Source organism: Pipra filicauda, unplaced genomic scaffold, assembly GCF_003945595.2.
Source record: "Pipra filicauda isolate LSUMZ 115617 unplaced genomic scaffold, ASM394559v2 scaffold9_size5747161_pilon, whole genome shotgun sequence".
Lineage (NCBI taxonomy): Eukaryota > Metazoa > Chordata > Aves > Passeriformes > Pipridae > Pipra > Pipra filicauda.
The window spans coordinates 5,167,353-5,187,911 of record NW_024105198.1 but is presented as its reverse complement, the minus strand read 5'-3'; the positions used below and the strand labels follow the sequence as shown (position 1 = coordinate 5,187,911).

Sequence of the window (20,559 nt, the reverse complement as noted above, 5' to 3'; positions counted from 1 at the left end):
CAGTCTCCTTACCTTGGTCATGGGAGCTGCAGTTGTGTTTTATCATTGATGTTTTTATTAGCTTTCATGTAATTAACAAAAATTTGAAATATTTTACATTTAGAAATCTAATCCAGGCATTTGTAGGCTTAATTAATAATCTTCCTTGGTGTATTGTATTTCAGCATGATGTAACTGACTGTTTTGAATATAAATATTTTTTTAACAAGTTCTTTATTCTAAAGGGCTCCCCATTTTTCCCAATGTGGAAGAGTTGTGTAAAGTACTGTGTGTTCCATGTGACACTGGGCTTGCTCTTCCCAGTGTTACATCTGTCAGCCAGCACGTAGCCTGGCAGTTTATCCGTGACCCTGCCCTGCCCTGGGCTGCCTTCCTGACAAACTGGAAAGCTGCATCAAACTGGATTAGGCAGGAATTCGTCCTAGGTCTAGTTTTATTCAATATTTTCATTAAGGACTTGAAGGATGGAATAAGGATTGGTACTTATTAAATTATAGTCCATATCAGGTTCTGATAGGGCTGAGAGTGCTTGGTGGGTTAAGGGGGGAAGGAAGGAGGACAAAATAGGAGGAGAGCTCAAATGGCCTTGAAAGAAGTTTGATGAAGGCAAGAGTACAATGTTGCATTTGAGCCAATCCTTCTCAAACATGCCTTTTTTTTTATAGCTGTGTGGTAGTTCTGCACAGTAGTTCTGGGAGATGTAGTAAAGCACAAACCCCAAGAGTCAAGTTACTCTATGGACAAAGAGAAGAGGAAACCTCCAAGCAAGCTCTGTAAATTGGGATGTTATTCCTTAGTTGGTGCTGCCAGGGCCTTGGCTGGCACACGGTGGTCAGGGCTGCTACTGTGTCTTCAGAAGGATGGAGACCAATTTAAAAAACATGCCAGAGGACAGCAGTAGTTGGGATCTGGTAAAATCTGGTTTGAAAGAAATGAGCTTGCTTTGTTTAGAGGCAGAAGTGCCTTTAAGTATGTGAAAGGTGGCAACAGAGAAGGTGGTGATGAACCTGCCTGTGGTGGGTGTGCAGGGAAGGGAGGAGTAGGTTTAAAGTGCAGCAGGGAAAGTTGAGGAGATAATCTTCCCAGTGATGCGGAGAGTTAGATGCTGTGGTAACTTGCCTAGCTGGGGAAGTTTGGAGATCCACAATCATGGGGCAGGAGGTTATTTATTTAATTTTCAATTATTTTTAAAAAATGGGCTAGGCAGCCATCTCAGAGGAATTGGTTTGATATAGATTGATCATATTTCAGTGTAGGAGGATGGATTGGGTGGCTGTGTCACATCCCCTCTGGTCCTGCTTTCTGTGACTCAGCTACAGTGTGACATCTGCAGTTTTAGGTTTGTTCTTGTACAAGGAGTTTATTAGTTTATATTTCTGCAGTTCCCTGAAGTGAAAAGGTCTGTATGTGTTCTTGGTGTCTTAAGCTTTGACATTGGCAGGCAGTTCACGAAGGAGCTGGGCTGTGTTTGAAGAGTTCATTTTCTTGGGGGCTGTAGGTTGCGCTGTACGTGACTGATAAAAGATCTTTCCCAGCATTAAAGCCGGTCACAGCCCCAATAAATCTGGAACAAATTCTGAGAAAGCATGTCGTGTTATGACTGGCATATCTGTGAGCTCTGCTTGAGAATTAGACTCAAAGTTTGCAAAGTGCTAGTGCTGATGTCATTCCCTTGGAATGGAAAGGCTGTTGAAACAGTAAATAATTTCTGTGGCCAGAAGCTAAGTCTTTAGCTGGACCTTTTCCTCTCTTCGAAGGAAAGAATGCAGAACAAACCTAAAATTTGTATTTGCAATGGGAAAATCCTAATTAGTTTAGTGCTTTTAGCTATTTCAAACCATTTACACACACAGCTGCTGTTCATGCAAACATGTAAACTATTGATGGAAACTTCAAACTTACCTTGAAATGACATATTTTTTTTCCCTGTTTTTTAAATCTGTGCTTGATGTTCAAAGTATGGTTGGAAAGGTCTAAAAATTATATTTGTACTGTACGTGCAGAAAGGAACATAGACACAGGCTAACAGAAGCATATAATAAAAAGCTTTAGTTCAGCAAGACTTAATATTGAAACCCTGTTAGCATCAAACAGCTGCTGGGAAAGTGTTTAATTTTTAGGGACATTTACTCCTGATTGTATCTGTAGAGTTTTGTTTATGATTCAAAACTCTGAAAAAAGGAGAGATGACCAAAATACAAGCTTAGACATGGTCCAGGTCTTTCAGCTGGCTTCTCTGCTTTGAAAGGCTAGTCTGAAACATTGGATCCAAATGACCCACAGCCTGGGAATTAGAACCTAATACTGTAGCTTGGGACTGCTAAAGTATCTCCTAGACACTGAGATCTACAGAGTAACTTGGATTTCGTACTGTCCCTCAGAGGACCCCACTGAGCATTCACAAGGAATTCATCCCCACCCCCAGCTTCCTCCTAGGAGGAAGAGTTTTGCCATGACAGATGTGGGGAACAGATGTTGAGAGGAAAAGTTATAATGGGACAATGACCTGAAGTGTTAGTCGGACTCTTCCTTGACGTGACTGAGCTTCTGTTCCCGATGGCAATGGGGGAAAGCAGCACGTGTCTGCTGCCTGTCTCTGCAAGCCCCAGCGTTTGGGGAGGTTGACATACAGAGCTTTTATGTCTTTGTGTCAGATACTCAGGGCTCAGACAGCTGAGAGAGAGGAAGGAACAAAGATTGAAGAGCAAATTGACTGTCTCTTGTTCAGGGACAGGTAGTACTAGGTAGGTGAATCATCTCAGCCACCCACCATCTTTCCCAAGCAGTTGTAGGTAATTTTTCGGAATCTTAATCTCCTGTTTTACATCAAGGCTTCCTCTTTCCTTGCTGTTGTTCTTCCCAGCCTTTCCACCACTGCATCTGTGATGTCTGGGAGATGCTCCTTCTCCTCATCCCTGAATGGAGCTAATCTAGTAGTACAGTCCACAGTGGCTGCTGAGTGACAATAACAGAGCCAGGAGAAAAGGTCTTCCACCAACTCTATATTATCAGCATAGGGCATATAAAATGGATTTTTTTCTTCTCTGTCATCTCTTTCAGCAGGATTTCTGCTCTTTGTTGGCTTAGAAAAAAGATGTTGAGCTCGATACTTAATGTGTTTTGAGAGAGGTTGGCAGGTCAGAGCAACTTCCCTACTGAGGGAGGGATTCGGGACAGGTCTCGTTCTCCTTAGCTTAGTCTAGCTCAGGAGACTGAGTAATTATGTTTATTACTGAAAGAAGATCAGCCATCCATGGAAGCCTGGGATTTTTTTACAGCTCTTGAAATGGGAAACTAAGTATTTTAAATACTGTAAATACTGTAATACTTGATGACCTCTCCTGAGGTCCCCTTCCAACCTGAGCTGTTCTCTGCTGCTATTACAGACATCACTTCTGCATATTTATTGGTTTTTGCCTTTAATTTTACATTACCTGTTATTCACTGCTGGTTTTTGTTTGAATTCAGTGCAGGGCTCCAAGGCACACACTCTCCAGCCGGTGCAGTGATTTCAAAGCTTGTGACAAAGAGGCCCTTCTCACTGCGAGCTTTTCTTTCTCTGCATTTCTTCTTGTAAAATGATTCATGGCCTTGGCAAATCAGTGACATGGATGCATCAGCTCTGTAGCTCTGTGTGTATGAAGTGGTTGGGGTGTGTGTGTGGGATCACTGTCACCTGCCCAGTCTGAGGTGTGACCACTCAGGAGGTTTAGCATGGGGGATACCTGACATAATTGGTCACCATATGTGCATCATCTGATATTTCTTATTCTTTAGAAAATGTGATGCAATGCACATTCATAAATGTATTATTCATCAACTTTAAATTTGGGTCTTTGTGGGGGTTTTTTTGGTGTGTGTGTGGTTTTTTTTGTTGTTTTTTTTGTTTGTTTGGTTGGTTGGTTGGTTTTTTGCACTTGCTGTCACCTTAAGTCTGTGTGAGTCCCTCTCTCTCCAAAGTCTTTGAAGATTTCTCTTTTTCCAGCTCCAACTTACCTTTATAAACTATTGTGACATAAATGTCCATACTGACCACATAAATGTCCACAATAACCCAAGACTTCAACGTATCTGGTATCCAGAGACATCTTCTTGTGAACAAGCTACGTGTTTTTCATATAAAAAACTCCCTGAGTAGGACTGTTCTTTGAGAAGTCCTTTAATTATTATTTCTTTGCTGGGCATACCCAACTCTGTTAGGTCTTGGAGTTAGTTCCTGTACCTTGAGCAGTTTGAACTCTCAGCCCTGACCCTGCAAGTGTTGGAGGACTTGGTTACTGTACAAGGCTATTGATTTTCACAGGAGAGGGAAGTGAGATTTCTTTGGGCTTCAGGATTTGTTTTCCTCTCCTCTCAGTGTGACAGAGATAGCATCCTTGCTAGAAAGCAGAGAGAGGAAAGAAAATTCACTCCACATGTTTGGGATTTAAGGTTGAGAGTGATTCACGCTCAGCTTCTGGGGGTTGTAATTAGGGGTGACATAATAACCATAAACTTTCAATAAAATAGTAGCAGCATTTTTGTTACACTCTGTAGCTGCAGAAGCTGCTTCTGATTAGCATCCCTTCAAGATAAGCCTGCAGGATCTCCACTCTTTCCAGGTCTGTGTCCAGGCTTTTGTGTCCTACTTCTTTACCAATGTTGAAAGAACCCTGAATTCAGAAACACCCCAAACTTCAACATTTTCACTTGGATCAGTATCTCAGCCTTAGTCCTTTTAGTCCATCTGTGTAGTTTAAAGTCAGTATTATCTTATGCTCTCTCAATCCTGCCAGTTTATACTCTTTATAATACACTCTAGGGTTATCTACTATGGAAAAAAACAATCTTGCTATCCTCCACTCCTCCTGAAATATTACTACTCCTTTCTTTTCCAAGCGGCTGAGACTAAAAGGAATCCAGGAATGTGTGCAGCAGGAGATCTGTCATTCCCACTCCACACCAAGGTGCATTCTTGTAGAGAGAGATGGGCATTTACACTGGAATTTGGCCATCAGCATTCAGCCAATTCCATTTTTTGGCAGTCGAGCACTTAATGGAATTTTTAAAAAGAAGATCTACATTTTAAAGCAGGTCACAGACAAAAATAAAGACACATTCTTGGGCTACGAGAAGTAGGTCAGGTTTTGGGGGAATCATTAGTGAAAGCTGTTGATCTGATCTTACCTGTTTATTGATATTTTTTGCTTCTTATGCCAAATACATCTGGCTCATTTTGCTTTAGGTGAGTTGTATTCTCCTGCTGTGGTGAGCAAACTTTTTACATTAACATTTTAAAAAATAAAAAGAAAAAAAAAAACACAGGAAAAATATGTTCCTAGTTTTCCATTAGAGAATACTGTAGTGGAAAGTGAGGCCTCTCGTGCTGCCGTCCAAAAGGAATAAAGCTGCTTTGTGTCACCTCATTACTCTAAACTGATGCTTTACCTCAAGATTGTTTTGGGGGGAGGGTGGGGGAAAGGCTGATTCTGCTGCTCAGATGATGCCTCTGCAGCACCTTCTGCACAATTAATCCCTTTAATTTAGGGGAAGCATTTCACAGCCTGTTGGTGATAGCACTGTGTAGCCCCTGCAAGAGCCACTGTAGCAGTGAGGAGAGATTACTGCTGGTCAGGGAGGATGGATTACTGCTGGTCAGGCATTGGAATCTGCCTGACATTGCTTTATTGTCTCCGTAGTTGGAAGGTGGCTGTTAAAAGAGCTTTAAGCTTTACATGGTTAAAGGACAGGTAATTTAGGGTGGGTGCTGGGGCTTAGGGCAGGCACCCTCTGTGGCTCATCTGGGCTTCTTGCACACAGGGCAAGGATGCTCATCCTCCAGTGCCCTGGAGAGCAGGTGGATAGCCCAGCTCTGCAGCTGTTGGGTTGAGGGTGGTCTTGGTTATCAAACCAGGATTAGGTTCCGTGGTAATTGAGCTGTAGAAACTCCTGGGCTTCTTCTGCAGCTGAGCTTTGGAAACAGGATGGTTTTGCCCTGTGAAAGCAAATCCCAATTGATAACATTGTTTGTGGAGGACACATCTACAAGTAGTCCCACCTTTCTGAATATTTGTAATTACTGGAATTTTTTTTCCCTTCTTTTTTTCTTACAATGTTTTGTAATATTAATCCATATAACTGCATACCTTGAATTCACAAGAGCAAAACAACTGATGCTCACCTGCAGGTAATGTCTGTCTCTCTCATTCCCTTGTTTACAAATTCCAGAAGAATTATTGACATAACTTGACATTTTTGTTTAATTTTGGTAATTTATTTTTCTTCCTATTTTGGTAATTTCCACATTCTCTATTTTACAGAATTTGATTCAGAAACAAAAAGAGTTCAAGACATTCTTTCTGGAATGGAGAAACCACAGGTATGTGATCCCAAATTGCCACACACATCTATAATAGCAACTTTGATACGTAGATTGTGTCACAACATACTGGTGATTTCACAGGGGAGCACCTCTGAATTTTTTCCTTAATAGGTTGTTGCCACTGTATATCTCTATATATAGGTGTCTATATATCTATATATCTATCTAACTCATTTTGCTGTGATATAAATCTAAAGGATCTTTTGGGCTATTTGGGGGCTCTGCCTACTGCAGGAATTGTACCAGTTACCTCTTTCCAGAGGACAACTCCCAGTATTGATACTGTGGTGGGGAACTCTGTGCACTGGGGTGAGTGGCATAGCTCTTACCCCCTGTCCCCTGGGTTTAATTTTATTTGTCATGAGCAATATATGTCTTTAATCATGATTAAATTAAGCTAATTCTATTATTCAATGGCAAATTACTATAGTCTGTGTTTGTCTGAGCCATAAAAGCCTGTGAATTAGAATGGAATTGAATGACCATGTAAATAACCCTACTGTTGAGTGTGACCACAGTCAGGTGAGGGTATTAATAAGTCTGGTTGTAACCCCTTTGAATGTCATGTTTTTCTAGTTTGGTGTGTCAAATGAAAACCAGAAGAGTACTGTGGATCTAAAGGAATGGTCCAAACCAGCACTGGAAGAAGCAATCACAAAGCAGACTCCTTTGCTCTCTCAGAGTTCAGGCCTTTCTCTGTCCAGCTGGAAAGATAGTAAAAAAATAAGCAAATAAATAAAAAGTAGTGATTGGAAAGCTCATCTAAAGACTGGATTTGACAGTAGCTGCTGGAGGCTGATACAAAGAAATTCTGCAGTGGGAGCCTTGGCTGCAGAAGTGGCAGAGCTCGGGAGAGGCAAGCAGGAGCACAGGCTGAGTTTTATTTTTGGACTCTTGGATGCTTTTTGTTCTCAATACATACAAAAGGTGTTTGGTCTTAAATTGCTCTATCAGTAGGTGTTGGATCCTGGTGTCATGGCATCGACAGGAGCCAGAATCTAAACCAGACCTGCAGAGATGATAAATACCAGCCTGAGTTCTGTTCACAAGAAGGAAAGTCACCTCATTTCATTTAGAAACAAGTGACCATTGTAAGCTGAAGACTGAGAAAAGAGTTTCAGGGTGATCAGAAGGGGAGAAAGTGCACTTAGCACAAAATTAGGTTAGTTTATTGTACAGAGAAAGTCAATATTTTTGTACCAAGGACCACCCGAATGTTACTCATCTGGTCAATAGCCACAGCCAGGTGCTTTTACAAAGATCCAGAAAGCTGACAAGAAAAATGGCTTATTTCATACTTTCATCTTTAGAGGTAGGAAGAGAAGCTATTTGAGCAATTTGCAGGATTCTGAGATCTGTACAGTTAGATTTATGGTAACCAGAGCCTCTAAAGCAGAAAGGAACAAGAAACTAAAAGTAGACAAAAATAATTTTCCTTTAATCATAACAACTAGGATTTTTTTTTTAAAAGAAAATCTAAAGCATGACAAATGGTGGTTCAATAATAATGACATTTAGTGAGGTGATGCTAGGGATTATCTATTATTCTCCCTGTAACTTTGACATTTGTGAGTAATTAAACTCACAGGACTCTCACAAACCATTAATTGCTATGAATGATTATGTGTGTGTGTGTAGTCAGTATTACACTTGATAGGAATATATCACATCATGGCCCATGTTGCTTGGCAAGCCGTATGCATATATGAATGAAAAATGAAACAATGTATAGAAAAACAATAGTGAAGAAAGAAATGATGCAAAACAAAAGAGCACAGAGCGGTGAGTCAGTGGCAAGTGGAGTGATGCTGTGTCTGCAGCACATGGCTTTGATGTGTCCAAGTGAGCAACTCCCTCCATCATCAATGGTATGGAAGCCATCCAGAGGGATTAGGCTTGTAAGCAACTCCTGAGGAGACTCCACAGCCATGGTATCAGTAGGAGGTGTCTGGCTTGCACAGGTACCTCTCAGAATACAAAATATACACACTTTTAAAATTATTACTCTATAAAAAAATCTGCTTTTGATAATAGATACTGTTACCTGTTTGAGAGACGTGCAGCCAAACTGTAAATTTAATTATAGCTTTGTCCCTTTAACAGCAAAAATTTTAAAAGACTCCTTTGGCTTTTATTCCCCCCCAGTTTTATTTAAACTGAAATATATTTTCAATTCACGTTATCGCAGACAAAGTAAGCATTCTCTAAAACAAATAACTTCAGTGAGGGAAGGGAAACTTGATTCTGGGTGGCAGGGGGGCAGCATTGCTGTGTCCAGTGTGTGGCTGCCGAGGGGCATCACCCCCCATGAGGAATCACCACAGGTCTGTCCAGCCAGAGCTCAAACATCAGTTTGACTTTCCGAAGGCAGCCTGCTCCCGCTGACTTGCTCTGCAGCGAAACTCATATTTAAACATTGGGATTTTTGCCTAAAGTTGCAGGATTAGAGCCATAGTTTATAAGCAGAATCTCGACCCAGTAATAACCATGAATTCATTTGACCCCCGAGTCTTTCAAACCCTGCCCTCGAGGGAGTAAATGAATGTTGCTTGCAGTGTAGTTCTCACACACATACAATGAGCCCCCGAACCACACGATGCCTGTGAATGCTAACCCGGAATTTGAAAGATAATGAAAGTTGTACAGAAACATTTTTCATTACCTGAAAGACGGGAAGGGCCGATATTCATCAGTCTTGTAACCTTATTGAAGTGGTGCAGGAGCTGGATTCTTTCCCAGGGGTTTTTATGGAATAATTATTTACACCACCGAGTTTTGATAGCACAGAAAGGAGGCATTTACTGTGTAAACTGAGAAGTTTTCAGAAACTAATTAACTGTGCTTTTCACCAGACACACAAAACTCCTTGTGGGAAAATCTTTTGTTAGGTCTCGGCTAAAAGGCCGAGCCAGCCCTTGTCAAAGCCAGCACAGCAATTTTGGGGACAGATGAGACAGGCTGCAGTAACTAGAAGGAGCACAAAGGTTTACCTGCACAGCCTAGGAAGAGGTACTCTGGCTGCTTGTATTTTGGGTGGATGGAGTTAGGGCACCATTAATGAACAATAAACTGGTTTTTATTGATAGTGAAGTATTTATGTCTGCAAGTTCAGAAGGGACGTTAAGCCCACCATTGTGATGGTAGCTGGGCTGTTCCTTAGGCATGGAAAGGGCTGGTCCAGGTCTGTTCAACTGCTCCATATCTTTTGAAAGGTGTTTGTATAAGTAAGAAAAGTTGGAGATAAAAGTTGTTTTCTTACTTGTATAAGTAAGAAAAGCTGTTTTGCGTGTGCCTGCTTGTTATTCTCAGCATATCATAACCCCATTTATTTAACTTACCCTTTTTCCCAGCAAAGCTAGTGCTTCCTGCTCCAGGTAGGAGTTCCTTGGTAAACTAAGTGGTGGCTTTGGCCATGAAATGAGATATTGAAGAGATATGCCTTTGGCAGGTAGACGTGATATGGTATCAGCCTGTTGGTGGGGGAGCAGCACACGGGTTTATCTCCTGCCACACAAACAAGTCCGTTCCCAGCGCTCGTGCTGACGTGCACAGCCCTATTGTGCTTTCTGTACCCGGGGAGGGTATAGATTTGCCTTCTCTGACTTTTATCACACAGACAGTGACCTCTCACTTGCTTTCCTGCACTTGCTGTGTGTACTCAGTGCAGCTAAGAATTGTATTTAACGATTTCTGGTGTTTATTTTTAAGCCTCACCAGCAGTTGCTGTGTACCCACCACCGCTGAGGCAGCCAGCAGCCACTCTCTCTATCAGTAAGAAATTAATGGTGTAGCTGGAGCAGCTTAGCAACTGCGTTTGGACTTTCATCCTCTGCATGGAAATGTCTGCACTCAGACTTCAGAATCACAGTCTAACAGTTTCTAGCAGTTAGTCCATAAGATACTTTCTCTTATTTTAAGAAACTTAAGACCTAACTTTTTACAGATTGCTGAAGTTCATGAAGGGCCAGAGTTTTGCTGTACGTGGAATATATACGTGTGTCCTTGGGAGTAGTCATAGAGAAAAACATTTCAATAGAACATTGGCAGGATATCGTGCCTCCAGCTCCAAGTCTGCCTGAATTTATGAAAAACAATTATGCAAGCGTATTTCCATAATAAAAGAAACTGCATGTTGATGGGCTGAGCTGGCATAGTAGTAATGTCTGTTAAAAAATAAAAATCTATTTGGATCTTAGTATTCAGTTTTCTGATCAAAATATTATTTAAAATATGGACTTTTAGCTCCAAATATCCTTGCCACGTTTTCATTCGCATGTGTGTGTATATATATATATATATCTCAAAAATTTAACTTATCTCACTTGAACCATTCAAGTGTCTTATAAGCTATCTAAGCCAGTATTGGTGTCCTCTGGTCCAAGTTCTTGAAGTAAACATTGATTTCATAGTATCAGAAAAATATGGCAAGAAAATGCCGTGAAAACAAGAAATACCTTGAAAATTCTTACAAGAATTTGCATGTCCATGTTTTTTACTAAGAAAGCCTGATGCTACTTAAACTTTCTTACCTTAAAACTTATTTTTCACATTAGGTTGAACAAAGGTTTTCTTTTTTGGCAAGACTTGACTGTGCTGCTATAAATTAAAATCTTTAACTTTTGAGATCACGGTGTTTAAGATATGTTTCATGGTGTCACCTACTTCATGGTGTCAGTCTGTTAAAAATGGATTTATGACTTGCTCAGAAAGAATCTGCTTGATATTATGGGTATCAGACACAACAGTTGCAGTGCTCATCAGCTGCAAGCAATGTGTTTTCACGTGAGAAGTTAAATATTCTCCATCTGTAAAGATATCCAGGAGCCAGATTTGTAAACAGGGAGTCCTTTAAAGCTGATTGCTGAAACTTCATTACCAAATAATTTACAGGTAAGGGGTTTCACTTGTCTCAACAAAACTTAGGAAATGTATAACTGAGCACCTGCATCCATCTTATGCCTTCCAAAATAACAACATCTTGCTCTGTGTGTTGGAAAAATCTGTTAAAATGATAGAACCAGTGAAATTTGATGCATAGGAGAACTAAAGAATATAAAACCTCAGTCTTTGATTCCTCTTCATGGAGTGTAGCTAAAAGAATATTCTTCATATATTCACTACAGTTAAGAAGGAAGAACATAATTTTCATGATGAAAAGTGGAGAGTTTGTGGCAGAGCACTTGAGGCTCTGGAGGCTTTGAGGCTTCCCTGTGCTATTTCAGCAGGCATGTATAAAAATGTGCTGCTTTTCCCAGATAGCCAGTGCAACTATTGCTTCTTATTTCTTTTTCTTCTGGGACAGTGGCAGGGGGATGTTTTTCTTCTTTCTTAACCTGATAACAGAAGGCTGTTCTCTGGGAAGCTGCTGTCGGGTACGTGCAGCTGATGTGCCAGCAGCTGTCCTGGTGAGCAAGGTGATGCCAGTTCTCTAAGCTCGGTCAATCTGGAGTTAGGTGGACCTGGGTCTCCACAAGAATACAGCTGCACTGTTGGGGTGATAAAATTGTTTTAGTGCCCGGGTTTCAGGTGTTTCTTCTGTGTTTTACTGATAGAGAATCCTCACCCATCTGCCGTGGAGGTGTCACACCCAGGGGCCACTGCAGATCACACAGTCAGTCTTTATCTTGGCACAAAGTGATTGATTTGCAGTGTAATTTTTAATTGACAAGTTGGACTTCTGTTATGATTTTCACTTAGGCTTTTGAGTCAGTGTAAATTTGCAGATTAAATTGTTTTTTTTTAACTTATTTGCAGTTGAATTATTACAGTTTCAAATGATAAGGAGGAATAGGATGACTGAAAAAACCATAAGAGTTTTTTTAGAGAAGTCTCCCTAAAAAGACTTTAGAGAAATTATTGTGTATAAAACAATCTGTAGGATAAAGTCTTTGTTCCACTTAGTTCCAGCTCCTTTCTGGTAATAGCCATGGCAACAGGTACTTCCAGAGTGGTGTGAGGCATCCTTTGTTGGATGCTCAGACAGTGACGAGTCAGTTCACTGCAGGGAGAAATCTCTCCATATTGCTCATCTGTTAGAAATTACTTTATGCCATAAATCTGTATTTTTGTTTTTGCTGTTGACCATTTCTGACCCTTTACTTTTCAACTCTAGCTCTGAAATTTCCATTTTACAAGAAATGGGTTGTGAAGATGCAAGCAGAAAACAAAAACTTAGAGGATAGTGGTTTTTTTTTTCTCAGAATTCAGAGTAACTGATGTTTCTTCTACAGGTTACAAATATTCAAGCAAGAACAGTTTTACTTTCCTGGTCACCTCCCACTGGCCTTCTAAATGCAGATAGACACAACAACGGTTTGCCTTACACCTGTACCTACGAGGTTGCCTTATCGGATAAAGGGAGGGATGGGAAATACAAGATAATTTACAGGTAACAGCGCCATTTTTTACACTTGTGTTTTCATTGGGAATAAATTCTCTGAGCTTTTCAGAGCTGGCATGCCCATCAGTCACAGAAGAAGGGCACATTGGAGCACCCTCTGGTTGTTCCCTCAGCTGTCCCGTCGGCCCCCTCGCCAGAGGAGCTTGCAGGGAGCTGAGTGCACGTCACAAGGTCCCTAATTGCCATCCCGTCCCACATCCCTGGCACGTGGCAGCTCCTGCAGCCTGTGCTGCCTCTCCCATTGCCAGTGAAAAGGTTAATTTCTCTCCTATGCTAAATGTCAGAACCTTCCGTGTACACCACACCTGCCTTCCTAATGGGCTGGTTTTGTGTGGACTTGCAGAATTTAGCGCAATAAAGCTTGTTATTTCAGCTAACGAGCAAAATTTGGGGGCTTTGCTGCCTTGTAGTGTCTTAGATGAGCAGAGGAGGGAGTTACAGCCATCAGTAGGTTATAGAGGCTCCCCAGAAAACCCGAATACTTGGCTCCCAGCAGCCCTCAGTAAAAATTCAGAGGGATTTCTCTGTGTCTCCTTGCAGTGATCCTCTGAGCTCATTCTGTGATCAAGTACATATGGTGTTATGCTTTTCTTTTTCCCCGCTAATGACATCTAGGAAGGAAAATTTGGAGATGTGACCTTGGCTATTGTGAAATACCTAATCCTTCCCAAATCTCATTAAATAAAGTCCAGGTGATAGAGCATTTATGGAATTACCTCTTGAGACCAAGCCATCTCCTTTCTTAAGGGTATTCCTCTTGGTATGCTGAAGGCAGGTTTTGGGTAATGCAAAAACAAGGTATAAACCAGAGAAAGGCTGCCTGATTTTTTTTAATTTTTTTTTTTCTGGCGTTTACACTGGCTATTTGTGAGCCAGTGTGAGCATCTCCATAGTTCAGTATGTGCTGCTGAGCTTCTAAAATGGGAAGGACACCTTCTAGTACTTCTTGTGCTTGCTGGTGAGAGGGCTGCACATTTTCTCCTGGTTAGGAAACGTTGCGCATCTGTTTTAAAGCTGCTGGTGGTGATGTGTCTCCTGCTGCTGGCCAGAGTGCAGCCATTAGCTTGATGTGGTAGTACATTCCATCAGGAGCAGCAGTAATTGTTATTACTATAGGCAAAAGAAACTCAGCAATATGTCAGATACATTGTCTTTGCAAGGAGGTGAACTCATTTCAGAGGGGGGAAAAGAAAGAATTTGCAGAGCATTGAATTATATGAAAACAAAGAGTTGTTTTGTTTTTTTTTTGGTTTCTGGTGTATTTTTGACATGTACTTTCTGGTGAATTTTGTTCTCTTGATTTTGAGGCGTCTCCCTGTATTTGTCCAGCTAGCTATGAAATATTCCTTTATGCTAAATTGAGAGCTTTCTTGTTTCCCATATTTTAATAAAATCACGGATAAGCCAGGCTCTTACATGAGACGGCTATTACTTATTAAGCACTGACCCGTACCTTAATCTTCACAGAACTGGCAACACATGACTGAGCCCAGTGTTCATTTACCAGCAAACAAGCCAGAAGGAAAAAGAATAGCCCTAACTATGTTGGCTACATTTGAAATTAATAGATTATTTGCTGGGTTTTTTCCTAAAATGTCTGAAACTCTGTGCTTTTACTTCTCTTAGCATTAAAGGAGAACTGGGTCCAGCTGTTCAGGCATTAATTAAAGTCTCCTTGTCATGATCCTCACAGGGAGCATCATTCTGGAGGAGAAAGCAAATAAGTGGAACAGTTGTGCAAGAAACTGCTTCTTCCTCTGAAGTTCAATGGTTCACTTTTTATAAAGTATTTTGAAATAAGGAATGTGCAGAAAGTACAGAAATAATGTTTGGATTCCATTCTTTTTTTCAGCTCAGGGAGAGTAGAAAACCACAGTGAGCTTTATGCAAATATCAACAAAATCCAAGCATTGAAGTAAACCCATATAGCTGGTTTACTGTATAAATTGGGATGATAAATTTGTTTCTTCTGTGTATATGGAGCTTTATAAAGTTTTCAAGAAACATGAAGTATGTTGACAAATTGTTGGTATATTGTTTGCTACTTTGTTTTTATTGTTATATATTGATAATTTTTTGTTGTTTTATTGTTATATTGTTTTTCTTTGGTGGGATTATCTCTTTTCTTTCAAATTATAATATCACTAGAAAATCACTAGCTGTACTAAGTGTGATACTACTTATAATTTACTAATTTGTTGAGTTTGGCGTTCTTTCTTGCAGTGGAGAAGAATTAGAATATAACCTGAAGGACCTTAGGCCAGCAACAGATTATCACGTCAGGTGAGTTAGTGTGGATGTGAATGTCACTTAAATATAAACTCTTCCATTATATGAGAATAAATGTGAAAGTTTTTCAACTAAATATACAGTGTAGTTCAAGAATTTAATGGTCACCTCTGTAGGTGTATTTTTCAATGATTTCTACATATTTTGCAGTAGATTTTTTTTCTTGGACTTTAAATTATGAGCATGCTTCTCAAACAACGTTTTCTGTTGTGTTGTCATTGCTGTAGAAAGAGGGAAAAAGAAGTCTACATGTCTGTATTCCTGTGTTTGAAAGTGAGATACCTGAAGCTGCTTAAAAACTTGACTCAAGCAACTGGTGTTTCTTCAGCTACTGTAACTCTGAAAGTTCTCCAGCCTGCTTTGTTCATAAATAGTCTGTGCTTTGGGAAGTAAATTTGCTGATTACAGATCCATCTGACTGTAGTAATTTCAGCATTTTTTGCAAGAAAAAAAGATTGATTCGCACTGATCTGTGCTGATATGTTCAGGGCATATTTCTCTTTGATTCTGAAAATGTGTTTTACACATTTATTAACTATTAACACATTCTAGTTTTGCTCCCTGATGTTTTTAACATCGTCTGCATTACCTGTTCATGTTGCTTTTTTTTAAAGACTTGTTTATGTACTAAGGCTTCAAATTCACATCCTGTTCAGTTACCCTCCATATCCTTTAAAAAAAAAATCCTTTCATTCCTACCTATTGTTCCCTTCTGTTTTTCCAAACAAGGGCTAAGCATGATGTGCTGTTTCATGTCAAGGCTGTTCCTGTTTGCAAAACTTTAAAGGACACCTTGCTTCTGAGCTCTAAAAAAGATCCAACACCTAAGTGTGTGCATCTTGTTCTGATACTATAGGTTCTTTTCAGTTTTAAGGGTAGTTTCTAGTGGAGCCCTAAAATAAAATTTTCAAGTAGAAGGAGAAGACCAGAAGTAATTCATCATAAATTAGGAAAAGATGCAGCTCCTGGGTTGGGCAGGAGTTCCGGCTACAACAGGGATGGTAGCAAGGAGAAGAAGGTTGTAAAACACTGTTGAGCTTCCTGCTGTAAGCATTGAGCATCTCTTTTGAAGCCACCTTCAAACACCAGTGGTCACCATGTGCAGTTGAGTCTTGGTCATTTTTAGGGGTATTTGTCCCATGTCCTGACTGACTTCTTCCTCCCTTACCTACAGCTCCCTCCACCTTCCTGCAGGTTTATCAAATTATAATTCATTTGTGAACAATTAACAGTAACTTCTGTTCAGAAACAAGTGACTGCTAAATATAAAAGTCAGCCTTGCAAAGCAGCAGCCCGTGTTTGCAGTGGAGCGAGCCGACACCGAACGAACTGCCTATTTGCTTTCCATGACAGTTTTTTTTTTCTTCACTGTAACTGCATTATGTATTAACATCTGTGAAGAAATAAATCTGTTCAGTAAAGAAATTTGAGGGCCAGCAGTTACTGGGCGGATCGCTTTGGGTCTCCTTAACCTTGGCAGCATCTCTCGGGGCTTTGTCTCCACCAGACAAGGTACTTGTTTTTGCTGCTGCCCTGTGGGGCACCTGGGACAACCTGGTTCACTCTGAACCCACTGCTTGCTTTTCTTCAGGTGTATTCTTGTGGTACCTTCAGGGCTGACTGTGCTGTGTTTCAGTGACATGCAGAGGATGCCCCCTAAGTTCGTTTTCTCATGGTTTTATTCCCTTATGGTTTGTGTTGGATGCTTGGCTGTGCTCATTTCCAGCAGATGTACACAAATTGCATTTGTTTTCACTCCTGACTGCTAATAGGTGATGGGTAAAGCAGCACTACAGCAGTTCTTGTCAGCCTCCCCCAAAAGGTTTGATTCTACGTAGGTGGCCATTGTACAGAAATTACTCTTATCTACTGAAAACAAATTTAGAAATTGCCCTTTCTTTAGCTCTGCATTCAAGTACACAATAGCTACAGCCAACTCAGAGGTCATCGTCTGGTCACGATTTGAACTTTTTTTTTGAGTAGAAGACTTCCAATTTGCACTTTCTTTTGCTGCATGGAAAATGTGAAGGGAAAAAATAACACCATTAATTTTTCAGAGAAAGGCACCTCTTGAGGAAGTGCTCAACTATATCCTATTTGCTTTCCCACATGGTTTTGTATTTAATATCCCCCTCTATGGTGATATATAGATTTACCTGAAATCAAATTTGCTTTGAAGATTTTTAGTTTATCGGAGTAATATTGCTGAGCTGTGTTAGTTCTAATCCATGGAAGTCCACTAAGTGTTGACACCTGAGCTATGTAGGATGAGCTTGTACCCGTGGAAGGAGACCAGCAGTTACCACCACTCAACGTGATACATGGGACTCAAGTGTAAAGCAGGTGTTAAAGTTGACACCTTTTTCTCATGAGCGCATACTTTCTGTTGTGTTGCAAAGAGAATTTTAGCACAGTGTATGGAAGTCTGGCAATTACAAGGAAGTAGTGGTGGAAAGAAAAGATGATGAAGGTAACAATCGTCTCTGGGAGTATTTGCACAAATTACTGTACTGTTTGCCTTCTGCTGTGTGGGTTTTTGGGGTTTTTTTTGCATACTTGTTTGAACTGAAGTAAAATAAGGACAGACACTGGTCTGTGATAAATCTGTCATTAGTGAATGGTATCGTGGATGCTTTGGTAGTCAAATACTGTGGCTGAGACAGTGCCAGTGTAACTGTCAGCAAATTTATAACCCACTTGATTACTCTTTCCAGGGTATATGCAATGTACAACTCAGTAAAGGGATCCTGCTCAGAGCCAGTAAGCTTCACCACTCACAGCTCAGCACCAGAGTGTCCCTTCCCACCCAAACCCTCACACAGGACCAAAAGCTCCTTAACCTTACAGTGGAAGGTAGGTAACGCTGGGATCGGGCAAGAAAGCAGGGAAAAATGGAGTTTACTGACAGTGAGCATAAATACTGAAAATAATTGAAAGCTGAGACAGTCATTTTTCAGTAAGGGACTTGAACTTGCTCTACTCTGACAAATCCCTTCCTGTGCACTGACTTGACTTTTAAAATGTATGTGTTTCATTATCCTTAAGAGGTCACCAAGCCACGTGCAAAGCACTTGAAACTGTAGTCATTTGCCTGGGGGGTGGTGAAGTAGTTTTCTTCTATTCCCCAAGTCACCTTTTGTTTATTTTTGTTTGTAGGCACCCATTGATAATGGTTCAAAAATCACCAGCTACCTTCTGGAGTGGGATGAGGTAAGTTGTAACTAGTTGAAATAAATACACAAATAAATGGTACTCGGACTTTACAAGGATTTGCTGAGTGAAGAAAAATAATTAAATACAGGAGAAAATAGAAAGAGGAAAATGAAATCCTGATGACATTAGGTAAAGAGTTGGAAAGGTGAAAGGGGCAGCGAGGGGAAAACTTTCCATTCAGTTTATTTTATGCAGAGATAATGTTCTGTACTCATGAAATCTTTTATCATTCATTTGGTGTATATTATTTGTTAATTGGCATTGCTTACTATTTCATTACTTGTAATGTATCTTAGAGTTCTGTTCATGATCTCTTTCTTCTGTTTGCTGACTGAGTGCAGAATAAACACTGTTCCTGCCTCAGAGAAGACAAGCTATGATCTTGCAGCCCTTTCTACAGAGAATGTACTCAGGGTCAAAAGAAGTGTCCTTTACATAGTGACAATTAGTCCCCATCCAAGCATAAAAGGAATTAAGTTCTCTCCTATTTTAGTGGTTAGTGAGCAATGGGCTGTTGGGGAGGGTGCCCTGACAACATGGTGTGGATGATTTTTTGGAGGTGGGTTCTTGTGAATCCTCCCTCTGTCCCCTGATTACTTTCTGCCTCCTTTCTTTTGTGCAAGCCATATTTCTGCAGAAAGCATGAGTCAGGGAGTATCATCTTTGAAGGAAAAAATACATAATGGGTGACAGAAAGGGCTTGGGCAACATGTAAAGAAAAAAAGAGTCATGAGTCAGGAAATGAAGGGTATGAAAGGGTGTCCGGTTGTGCAGTCTGAGAAACATCTCTTGAGGTCTTTTGTAGTCTAAAAATATTCTGAAGGGAGTGTTCTGTTATGAATAGTTTTCCATTATTGCACTAATAACACATTCCCAGATCATTCTGGCACATGTTGGGTGTTTGGAACCACTCACTGTGCAAACATTTATTGTATGCACTGTCACAGCAAGTGGGGTCTGCATGATGAGAAACCCTCTGAACTGAAAACAATAACTTCAGAATGACTTGCTGTCCCTCTCTGCATAATGGAAGGGGAAAGGTCATCAGTGAAGAGGGAAAAAAGCGGAGTGTGAGGTCTGGGAAAAGGGATTAAAGAGATATTTCTCCAAAAGGATTGGCCAGGATGATCCCGTTACGCCTTCTGTGACACCTTGACTGTGCACTTGTGATCTCTTCCAAGGCTTCCAGTAATTTGGAGCCATGGGAACATAACAGCACCAAGCAGTGAAGCAGTGGAAATGTGGATTATTTTAGCCTGCAAAGGGAAGGAAAGCAGAAGAAGGTCTTGTCAGAAGAGACCACCAGCAGACCATTAATACAGTGCAAATACTTCGGATATTCATTTTGTCTGCATGGAGCCTAGACATAATTTTATATATATATATATATATATGCATATATATGTATATATATGTATGGCAATTCTAAAATTCTTTCGTCCTTTATACCCTTTAATACTGATTATATACCTAGAGTTTTGTCTTCAGAAAGAATGGTTATGATATGTCTTTTTCACAGGGCAAAAGCAGTTTGGTTTTGGGTAGCTCAGGTACCAATGGGGAAAAATTGAGGCATCCTGATTCCATTAGTCTATCTATTTTAATTACCTTTAATTAGCCATGAAATCTGAGATCACAATGGAGAACTAGCCAGCACAGATGAAAGAATAATGACCTTGCACAAATTAATTTGGTACATCTCCAATGATTTGACAGGACTCCTGGCTGAAAAGTAGTTGTCAGGTTCTGAGACAGTTAATACCACAGGTGTAGCTTCTCTAAAAATTCTTTTCCTCTGATATGAGACAGAAATGCCATTTTGAGTCACTGAATTAAAACCTGCTATTTAGGCTTGTTAAAGAAAAAGTCTGAAGATGCAGGCTGGCTGTGCCTGGATCTGAAGGAACCTCGTCTCATGCAATGGTGAGCTCGGCAGGATGTTCCACTCACTTTTTCAGGTGCTATGGCAAGTTGTGCCTCTGACATGAAGTGCATTCAGCTACTGGAGTTGCACCTCCCAAGTACAAAAGAGAATTCACTTGCAGTGCTCTGTACCCTCGCACTTGGTTGTGTAAACTCCACGTAAGCAAAAGCACTGACTTTTCCACAATGCCACACTGTGTCCTGGTGAAATCAAGAAATAAATACATCAGAGCAGAGGAGAACACTTGCCAGGCAACAGCAAACACGCTGCCAGATCTCAGCTAGAGCAGCATTCATTAGCTACAGGGCACAGGATACAATATAAACACGGGAAAATCAGCGATAGAAGGAAATTAAATCGTGGCTGTAAAGC

The 20,559-nt window shown here is 40.5% G+C and overlaps 1 protein-coding gene across 2 annotated transcripts in view; it reads left to right on the top strand.

The window, feature by feature from the left end:
* The window catches only part of FNDC3B (fibronectin type III domain containing 3B), a 191,305-nt gene that overhangs the window by 117,921 nt on the left and 52,825 nt on the right, over window positions 1-20,559 (top strand). For both annotated transcript variants that reach the window (XM_027724625.2, XM_027724627.2), the window contains exons 7-11: window positions 6,300-6,358; window positions 12,592-12,749; window positions 14,985-15,044; window positions 17,765-17,903; window positions 18,207-18,260. In XM_027724625.2, coding sequence (XP_027580426.1) covers window positions 6,300-6,358; window positions 12,592-12,749; window positions 14,985-15,044; window positions 17,765-17,903; window positions 18,207-18,260 — 470 coding nt within the window. The remainder of the gene's footprint in view (window positions 1-6,299; window positions 6,359-12,591; window positions 12,750-14,984; window positions 15,045-17,764; window positions 17,904-18,206; window positions 18,261-20,559) is intronic.